General features: G+C 35.6%; 1 protein-coding gene across 1 annotated transcript in view; it reads right to left on the bottom strand.

The window, feature by feature from the left end:
- The window catches only part of THSD7B (thrombospondin type 1 domain containing 7B), a 774,554-nt gene that overhangs the window by 58,155 nt on the left and 702,865 nt on the right, over positions 1–13,534 (bottom strand). Inside the window, exon 17 of the mRNA XM_054562681.1 lies at positions 126–270. Coding sequence (XP_054418656.1) covers positions 126–270 — 145 coding nt within the window. The remainder of the gene's footprint in view (positions 1–125; positions 271–13,534) is intronic.

Here is a 13,534-nt window from a genome sequence, read left to right as displayed (position 1 = left end):
ACCCTCAGCCTTTCGTGCAATACATTCACACATTCTATTGTTGAATAGAATGAAAACACATGTAAACATTCTCCCAATAGCCAATATTAAAGGGAAAAGGGCATGGCCGTGGATTTCTACTATACCTGTCAGATTGTACTGGAACTGGAAGCAATTTTCATTGAGGAGGCAAGGCCGCACCTGGGAGTCTTCAGCACACGTTGTCCTTGAGCTCAGCGAGGGTCTCAGCAGATGGCGGGTTCTTCTCTGCATTGTGTGGGGATCACATGACTATGAAAATCAAAGAGCAGGCAGAGTTAGGAAAGACCCAAAGTTAGCTGACGAATTATGATTATCTGTATACATGTAGAGAGACATGTCAAATAATTACAGGGAAGAGACTATTGAAACATTAAACATGGTATTTAGAACATAAAACCTTTATGTGATGCAATTAAAATAGTTTTTGGTGGTGTCATCTGACAACTCTTTCTTTTCTGCTTTATAGTAAAGTCTGCTTTTTAAATCTCCCATGTATAATGAGGTACATGGAGCCTATTTAATCAATTAAATGTACTCTGTACTCTCAAATAGTCTGCTCCTTAGCAAGAGATTAATGAACTTGTAACATTTAAATGAATGAACAAAGGAAGACACTGTCATCGTGCCCTCAGATAATCTAGCCCAATAGATAGAACCTCACAAAATATTTTAATAAGAATATCGGTTTTAAAATCCCGGAACTGACAGATACACATTGAATTATGAAATCAATACTGCCATTAGACCAGAACTTTCCTATTATTTGGGATGCTCTGTGAGACGATGTGCCACTTCATGCCATGGCTTTCTGAGCAAAATAAATGTATAAATGTGAACATAAAGAGATATCCTGCAAAGAGCACTTTTCCCATGGGTACATGTGTTCTCTCATAGCTTCAACACATGTACTGCCCTTGATCCAAGTAAACCCGCCTGCTGCATCTCCTCCAACTACTTTTCTCACAGTGGACCTCAAGCTTCCCTGACTGGAATAATCTCCTTTAACCTGTCCTATATCCTATCGTTGCCCTTTCTCCAACCACAAATGGTGCCTTCATCATTGACAGTCTTTCTTTTAATAACTGCAAATCCTTCTCTTCTTTCCTGAGCAACATTCCACCTATACTCAGTTATTAACTCCATGTGACCTGCTTCTAAACTATGTGTACACATATATGTTATACCTGCCTTTATAATATTATTATTCTTTATCACTCTGGCTTCTTCCTTTCTTTACAAATTCTTTGGATCATGGTTTCTACTTGCATTTCACTCCCTGAAATCTTGATATATATTTTACACAGTGGTTGTTCAATAAATAACATTAAATATGGTCACAACAACACAATTCCAGACTCAGAAGTTTAAAGAGGTATGGAGACACTTAAAGCATGGGAGAAATAAAAATCTCTGAATTAAAGCCACCAAGTCATTGCTTTCATATTTGGGATGTTTTATTTATTTTCATTCCTTTTACCTTTTCAGATATTGTAGCAAGAGGACAACCTGTTAACTGAATTCTCCTTGTCAATCACAATGATAACGTTCGATTGCATGGAACTATGCAGAGCAATGCCACCAACTTTTTCTATTTTAAGTGTCTGGAGCCATTGAAAGATATTTACTGCTCATGGGACTTCATAGGTGGATAATTTTTCAATACTTGTAAAGTAATTTTATATTTGAATTGTATTGAATGACCAAGAAGAGTCATTAAACCAGCTAATTATTCTTGGTTATTTGCAAATTAACCCCATGCTAAATGCTTAACCAATAATTTGTTATTAGTTCACTAATTAGTCTGCCTGAGAAAGAGTAAAAACTTAAATATTTGCCAATGAAGTTATCTTGGTAGATATTCCTGATTACTTCTTTTCTACCTTATAAAAAAATTAATGTCTGAACCAAATGAATATGTGTAAGGACCTGAGTACCAGCTTAGTCTAAGCCATCAAATAAAGCAAAAGAGAAAAAACAGACACACACACATACACACACATGCATGTACAAATAAAATTACTTGGTGACCTTGACCTTGAACAATTCACTTATATATTCCATACCTTATTTCTTTATCTAAACCTAGGTGAGAAAGGGGTATAATTTGATAAGATTTAAGGATTTCCTCATAATCTATCAGTCCCTAATTTCTAAGAATAGTGGATGTGGTTTTAAAATATCCTCTTGAAAAATAGTTTTCTTTTTTGTCATCAGACTTTCAACTTACTGTGCTTTTAAAAAATTTTCTTACAAATATTTCTAATTTTTAAAAATGATTTCAATTTTTACATTTAATCCCTTACTGTCTCCAGAATTTATTTTGATATAAATGGTCTACTTCTATTTTGTAAATAAGTTATTTTAACAAAAAAAAAATAAAATATCCTCTTGAACCTAACCTGTGATTCATAATCATGTAGATGTTGATAATCACGTTTTAGAAATTAACATGGAAAACCAACACAGCAGCTAACTCTCCCACTAACACTTTTTTTCATAGAAACAGGCAAAGGGCCGTGTGTCCTGGACGCCCTGGGTCTTGGCCATCACTACAAGGAATCTGGGTTGACCCAGGACCCGCTGGGGTGAGGTCTTTGCTCCCACCCGGCTGGCGGGGTGTGCAGATAGTCTCGAGCGTCAGAAGAGGTTATAAATCTATGTGGCTACAGGTCACTTAACTGGGGAAAAGGGTCAGCAAGGGACCACTCCCTGATGTGGCAGAACTTCTCTCAGCTCCCGCACCAGAGGTCACCCCAGCTGCTCACTACGTGGGATGCAACGGGTACCTAGGCTTATGGGGCAAATCCCAAACCCTGCGGCAAGGATGCCAGCTCCTTCCAAACCACCGGCTTCGGAGCTGCCAAGACGACGGTACGTGTCTGAACAGCAGTGCCCGGTGTCCCTGCGGGAGGATGCGGAGCTGCACTCTCCAGAGTCCTTTGCAGCGTGGCTGTCATCGCATTTGTTTTCTTCTGCCAGCATTTACATAGCATTTCTGCAAAGCGCTTTATAATCATTTCATTAGTCATTCATTAGCTTGATTGCACAACCTTTGATTCAGTTAGAAAATTTGATTTTATATTCCAGTTGCCACGACCACAAGTTTTAATTCAGAAAAACTTTTTTGTTTTTGCAAGAAAGTGGAAACACTTTTAATTTTGAGTCCCATCCCACCGCAGTGGGTGGCCCTGGAGTACAGCATGGAAAGCGATTGCTGAGGGCGACTCACAGCACTCCACGCTGTGATGCTGCAGGATCTACAGCTAATCGCAGGACAAGGATACAATACAGTAATTGTTTCCTTTGTGAAAGGGCTGAGTGCAGTTTTTCTCTTGGACCACGAATCTCCAAAATGTACATGGAACACCTTGAACCTAGGAGCCTGGAATGGAGTCTTGGTTTCTTACACCTTGCTGGTCACACAGGAATATTTCTTGCTATAATCCTGGCCTAATTGTAGAAGGCTTTTGGATGTCTCTTTGAGACCAGGCATACATCATCCATTACCAAAAAACAATGCTGTCAAACTGATACAAAGTTCCTGGAAACAATTAGGATCCATGGCTGCAAAGAAACTCTATTAATCAGTTTCCTGCCTTGGTCAGCGGGCCAGGCCTGCGCAGGTGTATCCCTTATTTCACAGCACAGCTGCAGCCAATGCCAGGAATGAAGCGTCCCAGCTCAGCTCACAGAGTGTATGTGACCAAGATGAAGACACCCTGAGCCTGGGGCTCCCCTGGGGGAACCCTGCCTTAGTATCTTATGCCGAGAATTAGTTCAGAGTTCAGGCAGAGAAGAAGGGATTTAGGTACCCAGTCCGTGAATGTGAGCACCATTAAATACAGTATTTCCTGAGCCTAAAAAAAAAAGAAAAGTGACTAAAATCTACAAACACAACACAACCGACCTAATCTTAGGCAATATTTTCACATTCCACATTAGAAAAATTGTCCTGGAATTGCTGACAAGTAATAGATGGGTTAGTGTGTCTCATATGGACATGGAGGTGGGGCTAAGAAAAACAGAATAGCAAAGGAAGCTTACATGTAGATGATTTCTTTATTGGACCAACACTCTTCAAATACAAACTTGGATCTCCTGTCTTCTAGAGTATTTAAATAAAGACATGTTGTAAACTTTATAAATAAGTAAGTGAGAAAACAATGAGTGGATTACTAACCCAAAGTCAACACTGGGCCAGTTCCATTATAAAAATCAATGTTATATAGCTCAAGTTAATTTGCTAGGAAAGGCGATAACTACTATGTTACCAGTTATAGCACTCTCCACTTACCTGTGATTTTTCTTTCTGTGGTTTCAGTTACCCAAAGCCAACCATGGTCCAAAAATATCCCATGGAAAATTCCAGAAGTAATTAATAAGGTTTAAAAATTGTTTGCTGTTGTGAGCAGTGTGGCGAAATCTCACGCCACCTTACTTGAGATGTGAAACATCTCTTTGTCCAGTGTATCCATACTGTATATGCTCCCCTATACCTGAGGGAATAGAATTATTTCTCTAATTCTCATAAATTTTTTATTAAATCTAGATGACAGTTCCCAGAATAATAGAACCTATCATTAAATTAATAAAGATATCAATAAATCAATTTTTTACTTACCCATATGAATAACTTATTTAACCCATATAAATAACTTAGATATTTTAAATCCAAATAAAATGCATAATTTGGTATTTTTCTCATTAACACTGAACTATTAACAATCATGGTTTCATAAAATCTGGCTTAATTACACGTACTTGTGAATTTAAGTCACTTTGCAAATTTCTTATCTGGAGATGAGCATGACTCCAAGGCCTGTCCTTGTCAGTTCCCATTACATATAGATGCCTTTATTCTGTTACAAGGTTTATCTGATAATGCTGAGATGGGTTTTCCTTCATTTAGTCAATTAGCCTTCCTGTCAGTAGCTCTGCTATTTCTCTCTGTATCTTTCATCAGGCAACAATGGATATATGCTATGAACTTGAGTTTTCTTATTTGGAAAAATGGGGTAAAAAGACTCACAAAATACCATTATAATGCTTTGTAATAAAAGTTTTAATGCAATTAAATTCTCATTCTCAAAGGTTGATAAAGGATGAGAAAACCTCTATGGGAGAAAAATCTGAGTCTGAAGAATTGTTAGTCATGCCTCTAATATTTAAACTTTTCTCAGAGATTCTAAGGGGATCATTGCAGAAGTTTTAAAAAAAGTCCTTTGTACATTACAGTGCAACAGGAGAGCAATGTCAAAAATACATAGACAATGTGCTCTTTAAAATTAAGTGATATGTTATCTCCACAACCCTCAAACTGAGACCAAACAGTGGGACCAATGACTGACCTCTGTGATGTCAGCATCTAATATGAGAAAGAGGAAGATTAAAAAACAGACATTTGTATACCCCAAAACAACAAAATGAAAAATGAAACCTGAAAGTCATGAGATTTTTAATACTCCCAAAGCAGGGGACCATAACATTTCCATGGAGATGTTTTGGGAGCTGATGCAGTCCGGGTCCAATGAACTCTCAACATTAACAAGTCAAAGCTCCCTTCCAGGAAGATTTCCTGCAAGAGAAACTGGTGGAAAGAGTTTCCAAACTGAGTAAAACATGGACACTAGCAGTGAAGGAGAAGGAAGGAGCAGTAAACAAAGTGGGAAGAAAAAGGAATCCAGTAAAATCTCACAAAATAAGCTGATGTTTTTTTGAGCTCTGAGATAGAGAGAACACAATGGACCGTGGCATTGAACATAGGAAAAAAGCAATTCTCAACTGCATCTCCTTCTAAAAGTTCACAAAACTTGATTTTTTTATGAAAGTAAGCAAAGAATCAAATTCAAACCCCACAAAACAGTATCATGAGGGAAAATAGAACAAAGGTCATAAATAATAACCCCATAGATAAAAGTATGCATCAAAAAGACATGCCAGAAAAACAGATGAAAACTACTATTTCAACATGAACTAACAGTCATTTAGGAATAAAACAAGATATGAAAGAAAAATAAAAATAAAAATTAGAAAAACCCAGAACTCAAGTGATAGGACTCAGTAAATAGAAATTAAAAAATTCATTTTTAAAAATATATAAACTAGGGAAAACAGTATAAAAACACAACAAATAATGTTTCAGATACAGAAATGGAAAAAAAATTGGATATGAAGTAATATTATTTAAAAAGAACTTGAGAAAAACTGGTGAGTAGAAAAGTAAGGCAAAACAGGTGCCACATGTACATAATAAGATTTTATGAAAAAGAAAGCCTAAGAGAACAGAACAACACAAAAAGTTTCAAGAAAAAAATTTAGAAGACTTGAAACTACTATTTAAAGGGTACATCAGAATCACTAACACTGAGATGTATCCTAGTAAAATTATTGAACTTTAAAGAAAGGCCTCCAACCTAGATTACTCTGTCCAGCAAAGCTATCATTTAGAATGGAAGGGCAGACAAAGTGCTTCCCAGACGATGTAAAGCTATAGGAGTTCATCATCTGCGAGCAATTATTACATGAAATGTTAAACAGACTTATCTAAGAAAGAGAAGATCAAAATGAACAGTAAAATGACAACAAACTCACAATGATCAACAACTGAACCTAAAAAAACAAAACAAAACAAAAAGAAACTAAGCAAACAACTACAACAGGAGCAGAATCATAGAACTGGAGATCACATGGAGGGTTATCAGTGGAGAGGGGAAATGGGTGAAAAGGTACAGGGAATAAGAAGCATAATTGGTAGGTACGAAATAGACAGGGGCATGTTAAGAACAGTATAAGAAATGGAGAAGTCAAAGAACTTATATCCATGCCCCATGGACATGAACTAAACAGGGGATTGCTGGAGGGATTGGGGTACCAGATGGAAGGGGAAAATGGGGCATGGTAATAGCATCATCAACAAAATATACTTAATAAAAATAAATAAAAAAGAAAAATAAATATTCTTTTAGTATCTAGGCAAGAATATGAGATGGCTTATAAAGGTAAAAATCAGATTATCATTAAGCAAACCTCATTTCAGAAAAGAATGCAGAACTATAATAAGGAATACACAAAGTAAAAGAACAAGTTATGACCTAAGATTTTATATCTAGCAAAGCTCACTGTCAATAAAATGACCCCAGATAAACTGCTAAAGACATGCAAGAACTCAAGGGATACGACTTCCATGAACAATCTTAGGAATTTCCTGAAGACTGAGTTTTACACATTCAATATTGCAGAAAAGTCATCAATGTAAAGATTTGTGGTGAGCCATGTTTACACATAGAACTTATATAAAGGTTGTATTGTATTTGCATTTGCCTTTCACTAACTGGCTTAATTCACTATTCTCCAGGTCTTTCCATGCTATCACAAAAGGAAGGAGATCCTATGTGATCTCACCTATAAGAGGAACTTAATGAGCAAAATAAACTAATGAACAAAACAGGACCAGAGACATGGAAATATTGAACAGAATGACAGGGACCAGAGGAGAGGAAAGAGATGGGTAATAGTGGAAAGAAGAGGAAGGGACTAGTCAAAAACATCTATGAATGGCCCGTGGACAGGGACAACAGAGTGGGGATTGACTGTGGGAGTGGGGGTGGGCTGGGCAGAGGAGGGCAAAAGGGGATAATTGGGACAGCTTTAATAGAACAACAAACAAACAAACAAGTAAATAGAAAAAGGCTGTATGATCTGAAGATACAGACAAAATACAAATGTAAAAGAATGAGGAGGGTCTATGTAAAACTGTAACATTTTTAAGTATTTATATTAGTGGTAGTATAGGGAGTGTTATTCTGAGAATGTTTTTCACATTACATGGGAAAAAAATCAAATATGTAATTATGAAATATTGTTTTTTATATCCAGTGTCCTTGACAAAGTCGATTCTCAGTATAGATAAAAGGAGATATCAATGTATCAATATGATAGAATTTAAGTGAAATTTTACAGTCCATCTTTATAAACTCACAAAATATTTCAACTTCAAAATAAGAAAAATAATAGCACTATACCTTTCAAAGCTCTGCCTACTGAAGTGGCCTTGAAACAGTGTACCCAGCAGGCGTGGGCATCCCTAGCATTCTTCCTGTGATATTAGAGAGCCTTTCCACTAAAAGAGGCCAGAGCTTTTTAGAGGAAAAAAAAAGAAATGTAGAAGATGAGCCTGACACATCTTGCCATATCACATAGCAAGGGCGCTAACAAGGACCATCAGCCTTTATTCAAATGTTCGTAGAACAAATACCTGAGCATTAATATAAATGATAACTGAAACAGATTAAAACATGAACTTTATTTAAATCTGTGATTTCATAACTATACAAAAATAGTCACATGTAGTGAAAGATGCTAGGAAAACAACTCCTTATTTTGAAAACTGGTAAATCAAGGGCAGATACACATTTTTCATGCTGCCTTTTCTACATAAAATGGATCAATAATTAATTAATAGCAGTTGGGGTAAAATTTATCCTTATAAAAGTAGTTCCACAAGTGAGGAAGGATGATAGAATATAAAGGTTCCAATTTTTTTATGTTTCCTTAATGATAAAGGGTTTGGGAATTGACCACCAATGATAACTAAACTCACAAAAAGAGATAACCAGATATTGCCTTTTGCAAAAGAGCACACATTCTATGAAAGAGTTTTGCCAAAATAGTGAACCCTGAATCTGATTGAACCTCTATATCTAACTGCCAATTTACAGGAAATTCAAGGACAGAGGGACTTACTAATCTCACTAGTGGGTATGAATTTACTGGATGGACTGGGTAATTCTATAGGAAAGATAGTCTGTTTTCCTTTTCAATGAATTGTTATTGAGAAAAAAGAAAGAGATGAGAGAAATACTAGGTAAAAATATATTTAAAGCCATTATAAAAACAGACAGAAGGAAGCTGTAATGTCTAGCCACCCAGATTAGAGTTCTAAAGGAAAAGACTAGCACAGAAGTCAGTACAGAGTTTTCTTTCGAGGGAGGTGAGGAGGTTATAGTTAGGAAGAACTCATGAAGCTCTTTGTGGGCAACTAACAAGTTTCTTACCTTCTAACCCGGGCGGCTGTTTGATGACTAAACCGAACAACTGTTTTGTGTGGTTTTCCATATTTGTGTTAAAATAAATATTTAAAAAATTTAAAAAATGCTCTCTTATTATCCTTGGTTTCTTTTCATTATAGGATTTGATAGTCTCCCATCAGCAGACTTTTCCTAAATGTGCTGTTTTCTACAGTGTGTTAATAGATCCCAAGAGAGAGAAAGCAAATGCATTTAGGAAACATTGAATTAAATAGTGCTAAGCAAGGATTTTTTTACAATACATATTTACTATATTTGGCAGAATCTTCTGTTAAGTCATGAAAACTTATCCTCTCCTTTCTCTCTCCTGCGCACAGAAGTGAACCACATTTCCCCCACTTCCTTGCAGTTGGTGTAACTGTGCAACTGCGTTTTGCCTTCTGCAAAATGAGAGGAAAGTGGGAGGCTACGTGTGACACTCCCTTTCTGACCCTAAAGCCTCCCTCATGCCTCCCTCCTTATTTTCATCCCCTCTAGTGAGCTGGAATGGTGATAACTGGAATGACTTTGGATTCCAGGCTTGAAGAAGGCAGACCCTGCATACCTTGCTTTTAGCCTGGGTCCCAGAATGGCTGCGTGGAATGGATAGCGTCCTTTCCACACTGTGGACTGTTTTGCGGGAGACAGATTGTATTCCATTTGAATCATACAAGTTTGGGTTACATGTCTTTGCAAATTATGTAGAACTACTTATGACTTTCTTAAAGCCTCAGGTTTTTAAGTATAGTTTAGTATTTCATATGATACATTTGGGAAATATGGACTTACAGGTTTAAGACATAAATGAACATGAAATTCTTCGTAAATTATAAATGTTTAAATTATTATCTATACGAATCAATTGCTATCCTTGAAAACTCTTCTAGTTAGGTTTCCATATACTTTAAACAAATACTTTTTGAGAATACATTAAATGCAAGGCACTGCACCAATGAATAAAACATCATTCAGGATGATTTTCTTAATATACTTTGGATTTTCAAGAGATCATATCTTGTCTGCACAAAAGACTTTCAATTACAATTTAAAAGAACATGTTAAAGATTGAAAAGGAAATATGGTTATTTTGTTCTTCCTACACAATGAAAGCATTACTGAACTTGCCTCTGAGGAAGTTAAGTTTACTAATTTGTGTGTGTTGGAAGGCAAGGTGACAGGTAAATGAGACTTGTCTTAGTCATCCAAGGAAGTGTTTTTTTCAAATGTCAAGTTGTGACATATTAGTGCATTGTGAATACTATATTTATAATTAATAATTTTATAATGTTTACTAGGTGCTGACTACTGTTTTATGTTCTTTAACTCATTTCATTGCCATAACAGCCTTATGAGGTAGAAATATTATCTCCCCCATTTTACAGATGGCACAGAGAGGTTAAGTAATTTCATCAAGATCACACAGCTAAAAAAGGAAAGAGCCAAGATTCCAGTACCATCAGTCTTATATTGTAGAGTACATGTTCTTAACTATGCTTTTTGGTTTTCCATTTAGTGGATCAAAAACAGCACTTTTAAAACTTATAGAGCATAGCACAGAAAATGTCTGTCATCTACTTAGAGTAAGGATATTTTCTGAAATGCTTATTTCTGTATATTTGTAAGTAATAACTGTGTATGTGTCCATTTGTTATATAAAATGTGTATTACCTACAGTGTCTCATGGTCAAAAATATTTAAAACCCACCAATCTAATAAAAAGCTTATCAAAAGAATTATTCCATTAAACTGACTGCCATGATCATTAGTGCAAAACTGTGTTTTTATTATTGAGGTTTTTTTTTTTCAAGTATGAACTGTAACTTCTTTTAAAGGGGTGGGTGTTCATTCTTTATTAAGTATTTCTCTCTACCATTAAAACTAGTTGTGTCTTTAAATACCATGATTAATTTCAGGACAGAATACTTACTTAATTGTTTGTACCTAGAAAACTCATGTTTATTTTCAATATATTTTACATATAAATCTGTAAGAAAAAATAATTTTTTCTTTTTCATTCACTTATTAAAGAATAATAAACATGCCAAGATAGAACTAAGTACTTTAGACTTATTGTATCATTTAAGTGTCACAGCAAACCAATGAGGTGAGTACTCTTTATTTCCTTTTTTTAATTTTTTTTTAATTTTTAAATCATGTTTATTCTATTACAGTTGTCTCAATTTTTCCCCCTTTCCCCTCCTCCACTCATCCCACCCTCACCCCCCACTCCCACAGTCAATTCCCACTCCGTTATCCATGTCCCCGGGTCACTCATACATGTTCCTTGTCGAGTCCCTTCTCCTTCTTTCCACCATTGTCCTCTTTCCCCATCCCCTCTGGTCCCTTTCAGTCTGCTCCATGTTTCCATGCCTGTGGTTTATTTTGTTCGTTAGTTTATGTTGTTGAATAGAGTTCATTTATAGGTGAGATCATATGGTATTTGTCTTTCATCAACTGGCTTATGTTATTTAGCTTAATATTTTCCACTTCCCTCCATGTTGTCACAAAAGGTAGGAGTTCCATCTCTTTCTCTCTCTCTCCCTTTCTCTCTTTCTTTCACTCATGCAGATTGATTTTATTTATTTTTTTAAATGTCAAAGTTAATTATAAAATATTACAAATTTAAAAACATTATAAAGTCTCAGCAATTAAACCAACATGACAGCACAGACATAATCAAGTAGGTCAATGAAATATAATGATCATTCTAGAGAGAAATGTATATATCTGTCTAACAATATATGATTAAGTTGATATTTCAAATCAATGGGTAAAATAAGGCTTATTCAACCAATAAGGTGCATGGACCACTATTACTTGAAATAAAACAAATATAGAGCCCTATTTCACACAGTATACAAGAAATACTCAGGTGAGTTAAAAATCAATATGTAGAATCTAAGGAGTTTTAGGAGAAAATACAAACTAATATTTTTCTTACCCTGAAGTAAAGTATTCAAACCCAGAAGGTATAAAGTAAAATATTTTGACACTATAACTATATTAAACTTTTAAGACTATACAGTAATATACATATAAAAAAGTTAAAGGACAAGTAATAGAATAGAAAAGTATTTGCAATACATCTAAAAAAGGGTTAATGTTTGTTTTGTTTTGGTTTTTTAGGGAAAAAATCTACAAATATTTCATCAAAAACTGGATAAAGAATACCAAAAAGTCATTTAAAGCTTTTTAAAAATAATAGAAATAGATATGAAATATACAAAAAATGGGTTTAGTTTCAACAAATAATAAAGTAACAATTAACACATCATTGTCACAATCAGATTAATAGGTACTAAAAATATTGGTAATATTAAGTATTGGCAACTGTGAAAGGAACTGGGTATTCATAGACTCTTTCTATTCATCTTAATGCAGTCCCTTTAACATATTTTGTAGTGCTGGTTTGGTGGAGGTTTATTCTTTTAGTTTTCTTTTGTCTGGGAAATTCCTTATTTCTCCTTCCATTTTAATTGAGAGCCGTGCTGGGTAGAGCAGTCTTGGTTGCAGGCCTTTGCTTTTCATGACTTGGAATATTTCTTGCCACTCCGCTCTGCTTCATCTAGCTGCTTTTGATCCTTCTACTGTGTTCTTCAATTCAGAAATTGTATTTTTCATTTCCTCTTGTCTCTTATTGATGGTTTCTATGTCCATTTTCATGATGATATAGTTTACAGTAAGTTCCTCCGTAGTTTCTCTGTAGATTTTTGTAATTCTCTTTGAGCTCACTGAGCTCATTGAGCTTCCATCTAAGTATTGTTTAGAACTCAATATCTGATAGTTTACTTGCCTCTATTTCATTGAGTTCTCTTTCTGGGGATTCCTCCTTTCCCTTTGAGTGGGAAGTTTTTCTTTGTCTTCCCATTATTTGTGAGACTCTTCTATTTTGCTTCTGCTTCTTAAGTTGATATGTCTTGATTTCCTGACTTTGTGGTGTGAACTGTTAAGGTAGGAAACCACTGTTTTTACTTTCTGGATCTGCCTCTGATGATGTCAGATGTCGTCCCTGTCTGACCTTAGGCAGTCTGTTCGAGGTTTCCAGGAATCTACGATCTGTGGCTGTCTCCTTCAGCTGTTAATCTAGAAAAAATAATTTTTTAAGTATACCACTTCCCATACCAAATGAGTATGGATGTAAGTTGGTGCCTGTATCCTATCGAGGTAAATTGGACCTAGCCAGTGGCGAGACCAACACAGGGTGCCTGTGTCAACTCTTCACATATTGTAAGAGCAATTGCATTCAGAACATTCCCTTCCACAGGGTTCTTGATGATATAATAGGAAGTGGAGTCAAAATGCAAAAACAGTTACTCACCCATTAGGCATGCGCTAATACATATATATCATGGCCATAAATTATAAAGGAGTAGAAGGTTGGGTACCAATTGGGGCACTCCAGTAGTATGGCACAGGGAGCATTTCAGTATCTGTGTTTTAACTCCTCT

This window comes from Pteronotus mesoamericanus, unplaced genomic scaffold (assembly GCF_021234165.1).
Source record: "Pteronotus mesoamericanus isolate MK-2021 breed Mesoamerican mustached bat unplaced genomic scaffold, CSHL_Meso_final scaffold_651, whole genome shotgun sequence".
NCBI classification, from domain to species: Eukaryota; Metazoa; Chordata; class Mammalia; order Chiroptera; family Mormoopidae; genus Pteronotus; species Pteronotus mesoamericanus.
This window is presented reverse-complemented; position numbering and strand designations above follow the sequence as displayed.